A 6,520-nucleotide genomic window follows, 5' to 3' on the forward strand; every position below is an offset into this window, starting at 1 on the left:
ATTATATTAATTGTGGAACTTATCTTCAAGCATAATTAAGGACTTCTGTCTGTAATTTCTCTAAATTTGCTAAAAGATTTAAATAATTAACTTAAGTAAACTTTTCTACTGAGCATACAAAAAAAGAAGAGCTCATTACAAACAATTACCACATACTTATTAAAATGTACTGGTTTTGAAGAAGTCAATCAGAATGAAAGCTAACACCCTCAAAAAGTGCACGGTTAACAATTTTAGAACGTTTGATGAGATTTTGTTTCAACCTTTTGAAAAAATTGATTATACAATGTATATCAGCATTAAAAATAAAAAGAAACTAGAGAAAGTTTACAGCAAATAGAGTAGGACTCAAAATCATAGTTAAATACTTAATAAAAAGTACAGTACTACTCATTTTACAAGACAATATGTGTATATAAACTTTCTAGAACAAAATTCCCTAATAAAGCAGCGATGTAGCAATTAAAAGTAGAAACATACAGTTAGTTTTTCAGTATTAATTTATTTATTTAAAATGTATTTAGAGAACAGATTCCTAAAATGAAATTCTTTAAAAAAATTACTATTTTGTGGAGTATCTCAATATATACATTAATATAAATAAGAAAATTGATACTTGAAACCGTCGGTACTTGGTGAAACTCCATAATTACAGAATTGAGGAAAAACAAGACAACTGTACGTTTCACAAATACATCATTTATTCACGACCATGGTTTCGCTTGTAAAGGCATCATCAGGTACAGACTACAAAACATTTCTATCTGTATGTGATGATGCCTTTGTGAAACATACAATTGTCTTGTTTTCCCTCAATTCTATAAATCAGAAAATTGTCGGTTTTGTTTTAGTCATCAAAGCTGATAGTTTGTAAGGAGAACCTGATGTGCTTAGACTTAAGACATTGCTCTGAGCAGTAATGGAATTATTTTAATGTATTTATAGATTGGTTAGAAAACCAGATGTATTATAATAGTATTAGGACAATCTATTCTTGTGTTTGATACATTTTTTGTGTTCAAAGATGCATATATAAAAGCTACATGAATTATGTCTGGACAACCAACATGGTGCTTAAAAAATAGGCTTACTAAAACTAAACCAAAAGGCCTCAAGGCTAAAGTGCTAAATTTCAATCTTTATGTATATTTGTAATATTCTAACTATAAAGTACCTAAAATTTAAAAATTAGAAACATTAGTTAGATAACAAAACTTCAATGAAAAAATTTAATAAAATTCCTGTGATCTCTCTCTCTCTCTCTCTCTCTCTTGTAGGAGCACACTTGGACTTCCATATCATAATGCAACCTGATAGTTTGTTTATCCTAAGCTCTCACCAAGTGATTTGTTTTGTTACACTCATTAGACATGGTTCAAAGAATAATAAAATTAAATTAAAGCAATTGTGAAAAAAAGCTAAGACATCTGAAGCTGTTAGGATAAATAATTGTAATTGTCTGTTACAATCTGAACTCTTTCTAGGTGAACAAAATGGTATTTTTAAACTTTTCAATCACTCTGATTTCACTGCAGTTAGTGTTAAGGTATAGAAAATATAAGATAAAGTTCTCCAAAAAAACTTCATAAGTTAATTTATGGAGGTTCTAGAGGTTATATAAATGAAATATAAAAACTGTAAAATGAAAAGAAGTATTTTTATTCTTAGCATGAAAAAAAAACACCTGTCACTCAGAATGACTCAGTATGAGAATGACAAATCTTCACTAAAAATACTTTATTAAAAAATCTGATTTTCTGTGTATAAATTCCTGATTATAAGTGGATTATTAAAATGATAAAAGAAAGTTCTATGAATAATTCTTAATTAAGTGGAGAAAAGTGTGTCAATTTGAACACCTGATACCTGAATGCGTCATACATGACTCACCAGAAAATGCTAAGTCAAACAGTACTGCTCTCCTTCGAATCTTAACACTGGAAATGTTCTGAAACATTCCTTCCAATACAATGAAGCCAATGCTCATTAAAAATGCTATAACTCCAATTCCTACACCAAAGTTGCAAGCATGGGTATCACCATTATATGAGCATACATCTTCTATCCAACCTTCAGCAGAGATACATCCAAAAACAATAACAGCAAAAAGCTAGAAAGAGAAAATAAAAATTTACAGGTTACATACACATACCTTCAATCACCAATTTAGATTTGTGAATTGCATGAAAGTAATTATGACAAAAAAACTGGAAAAAGTTAATAAATAGTTTTAGGTTCATTGCACTAACCTTATACAAAAAGACTGTGTACAAATCATCATCTCTTCAAAAGGAACAATTAACTGGACATGAAACTTCTATTCAATCTATGCTAAACTTAGATATTTATGGGTGAGGAATCTGAAGAATAAGCTTACAATTTCAATAATTTACTTTTCTCCCTATTATGGCTGAATTTTAACTGGACAAAATAAAATACACAATACTTTGAAAAACACTAAGAATTAAAAATACATAAAGTACCAGGACTAGATGTTTGAAATCAGTGATATTTGCTGTTCAATTAACTGATAACCCCGTTAATTGATTATTGTTGTATTCCTAAGACCATGGTACTTCAAAACAGGGAAAGTTAAATATTATAATACAAAAAAAAGAGGTTGAGGCACATGCTGCCAACCAGTTGCCTTCACTTTAATCAACAATTCAAAATTAGCAACAGTGGAAAACAGCCTTAGCAGCTTGCTATAACAAAGACAGAGAAATCAAGTTTGGTGGCAATATTTCAATTACTTACATTGTCAAAATAATTGAAAATACTGATAAAACTAATAATCATAAATAATAATTTTGATTAGTTGATTATTTTCACGACAATCAATACAATCAGAATTTTGATTGATTGATTGTTAGAATAATCCAAAACTAATGACTGTAAGCACTAATTTTAATCAATCAATTTAATCATAATTTTGATCAATCAATTAGATTAAGTGACACTAATCGATGTAACTGCTGCTCATATTTCTAACCAGGACCAGACATGGTTTCCCCAAATTTGTGAGCCTCTTTTTTATTTTGATAGATCAACAAATGAGGATCAGTGTTGCTAATGTTACTTCTATTTTTAAAGGAGATGAGATTTTCCCAGTTATTCTTACTTCTGTCATGGAAAGAATTCTAGTCTGATAAAAGAAGCTTTGCTAAATCATTTAGTGAAATATAATGTCATATATGAAAGCCAGTATGAATTTGCTAAAGGGAAATCTTGTCTTACTAATTTGAAACTTTTGTTGAGGATGTTACTTATCTGGTTGATGGAAATAGTGCACACTTGATGTACTTAGATTTTCAGAGCCTTTGATAAGATGCCATACAGAAAATTAGCTAAGAAAATAACAAAGTACGAGTTGAGGAGATTATTTACATAACACAACATAACATTTATGAACAAGAAGGGGGCCTGTTAGTCAATCCACTAAATCAAGATTTTAAAAGATAATAAATATCAATAAAAACACCCTAAAAGCCTAAAAACATCCTAAATATTTATCAAACCTTCTCTTAAACTCCTTGAATTTACTGCATCCACCACATCTGAAAGCAACACTAGTTCAACTACCCTATTAGAAAAATAAACTATGTTAGCTGAAAATGACTACTAGCCAAACAAAATTTGTATTTATGTCCTCATCTTACCATTCTCAACTTTAAGTACGAAAAAATATTATGTATTGACACTATTAATTCCCTTAACAATCTTAAATGCTCAATGAGACTCCTTCCAACTCTTATCTAGTTTTATCGATTTTCTTATGATAACCTATCTATCCCAAGTATCATCCCAGTAGCCTTTCAACCTTTCCAACAATGCAATGTCCTTCCTAAGATAAAATGAAAACTAAACACAATACTCCAAATAAGTCCTAACCAGTGACCTATACGATGAAATTATAACTTCTTCAAATGTATATTCAACACTTCTGTAAGCACAACCTAAATCATATTTGCCTTACCACTAGCAAAAACACACTATTTGGATGGCTTTAGACTCATCAGCCAAAATGCAAGTATCCTTTTCTTCCATAACATAACTGCAGTGTGGATGAATTGGAGAAAGCAAATGATTATTATTAATGGAGTCCAGTCAAATTAGCCTCCAATTTCTCCTTCAGCCTACAAACTCTATAGAAAAATTGCATATCTTCATTATTAGTTTCCTTAAAAGTGCATATCAGTTCCAAGTAAAACTCACTCTTTGCACCCATCAACACCCCACAAACTGTGAACCCTTCATACCTAAATTACTTTTTAACCATTTCAGTCTGGGAATAAATAATCAGCACTAAGTACAATAGAGACTTGGGCAGTGGCCCTTAGTGTGAAAAGGCAAATTGAAGATGTGAACTGCTATCTCAAATTGGGCAGTTCTTGATCATAGATATTCTGTACTTATTGGAAAATCATATCTAATCTGGTTAATTGTTTATACTTAGAAGATTAATAATTAATTACATTATTATTTTCAAAAAGTGGGAATGCTTGCTCTCAACTGTTGATTGTTTTCTTTATTTTAGTCAAGTTTGTTTAAAGAATACATATACTTCTTTCATTATGTGCTATGAAAACGATCTTGAAGTGTTGTGTGCCAGTGGAATGTCATTAGAGATCAGTACATGTTCTGCTACTTGTGTGAGGTTTGCCCTTGTGAAGTGTTGTTGTTCATTATTTCAAACCAGCACTGAATAACCAACACTTCAAGATCCTTCTCAAAATACAGAATGAGAAAATCTATGCACTCTTGAACTTTTGCTAAAACTGTAAATGAACATTTTGTGATTATTTTTCATGCTGAAAAATATTTTGAGAGATCTAGGAATGGTAGGTTTCTCCAAATCATTCAAACCTACCTTGATTTGTCACAGAAGGTAAGATCTGGACTTGCTCTTTTGTAGAATTATCTGTTAGTGAACTGTTGAAATGCTTTTCTTCATGTTGTAGTATATTCTGCTTATATGGATTTGTTCAGTAAACATACTGATGCAAGAGCCTACATTTAAGTTGAACCGGTTGTTATTTAGCAAGATAATTTAAAATATTAAAATAACTTGTATGAAATAGCAGGGGTGGGTACAATTTCTTGCAGCAAGTAGATGAGGGCCCCTGATAAATTTAAATGCCCTCTAATTAGTGATTCTTATGGTATTAATAACAGCTTCCAATTTTAAACAAACCCATAACCAAATGTTCAAATTTTAACATATCACACCATAAATAATATTTCAATCACTACCTTGCATTATATACAATAAAATATCAGATTTGTGATTTACAACTTCCCAAAATTGTACAAGATTATTTTAACTGATAAAAGTGACATTCTGACATAAATTTTCACTGTATGTCATTTTTTATACTTAATTTGAATAACACTACAGCTGATGAAGTGAAAGAAATGGTGGGACTAATAATTATATTTAATTCACTGATTCAGTGATTGGCGAATTCGTGGTTTCCAAATACAACACAAGAACCAGTGCCACTAGTAGTAGCAATGCAGTGATATACCTGACCTATTATTTTGGAAACTTAAAGTTGAAGTACTACTACTACTAGCTAGTAGTAGTATAATTACTAGGAAATTAATGCTACCAGTATAGGCATATTGTAATAATAATAATAACTGATCACACAAGTTATCTTATTATTATAAGTTGTATTAACTTTCAATAATTAATATTACGATTAGTGTACTACTACTAGAAAGTAGTATTAATTTTGTAACGTTACGTTAAGCCTGACTGACAAAGATAAGTTTTAAATTTTTAGTTGCCATTTAATTTTACAACTCTTTAGTGTACACTTTCAAGATAGCAAAAGTTTCATACCCAACATAGTATTCTTAGAATAACTTGAGGTTTCTGAATAAAAGTTACAGGGTCAAATTGACTTCCAGCTAATCCGGCACCATACGCAGCAGAATTCATATTGGATTTTTAATGCATTGTGGGATCTAAAACGTCAGTATAACGTCATCAGATGTTTTGTGAACATAGTGTTCGCAAACTCTTAGTAGTCAACGGTTCAAACTAGAAAACATCTTATAAACAATTCACAAATATTAACTGACAGACCAACAAATACAATATGCCTGATTCTTAAACTTCTGTGCTTTCACTTTTTCCGATACTTACGAGGATAATTAAACCACCTTATTTTTTACCTCAAAAACTAATTCGACTAACACTAACAGGGCCAAAACATGCGTTACCTCTTAAATGTTTTTGGCACAATTATCAAGAGCGTCAACTTGTATTTTTCATTTTCTTATCCTTATTGTCCTCAATCAAATATTATCTTAAGACACATGGCTAATTGGCTTAAGACTAATGTTGGAAAATAATATAAAAGCATCTTAAATTGTTATCGAGGAGTCAAGAAAATTACGTTAATGCATTTCAAGTTAATAACTTTATGTAAACATCCAAAAAATTATTTTATTTTATTTTTTAGAGTAAGGTTAGTTTGTTTTGTTTTTCGCGTCAAAGTCTACGCGAGGG

General features: G+C 30.3%; 1 protein-coding gene across 1 annotated transcript; it reads right to left on the reverse strand.

Moving 5' to 3' along the window:
- Positions 1-1,881: 1,881 nt before the first annotated feature.
- Positions 1,882-5,947, reverse strand: LOC106476243 (synaptogyrin-like; the record flags this gene model as incomplete). The annotated part of the gene is made up of 2 exons (XM_013936908.1): positions 5,849-5,947; positions 1,882-2,110 (listed from the first exon to the last, which is right to left on the reverse strand). Coding segments are annotated over exons 1-2 (328 nt in total), but the record flags the coding sequence as incomplete, so codon positions are not given.
- Between the last annotated feature and the right edge of the window lie 573 nt (positions 5,948-6,520).

The sequence above is a fragment of the Limulus polyphemus genome, unplaced genomic scaffold (genome assembly GCF_000517525.1).
Source record: "Limulus polyphemus unplaced genomic scaffold, Limulus_polyphemus-2.1.2 Scaffold10118, whole genome shotgun sequence".
In the NCBI taxonomy this organism is placed as follows: domain Eukaryota; kingdom Metazoa; phylum Arthropoda; class Merostomata; order Xiphosura; family Limulidae; genus Limulus; species Limulus polyphemus.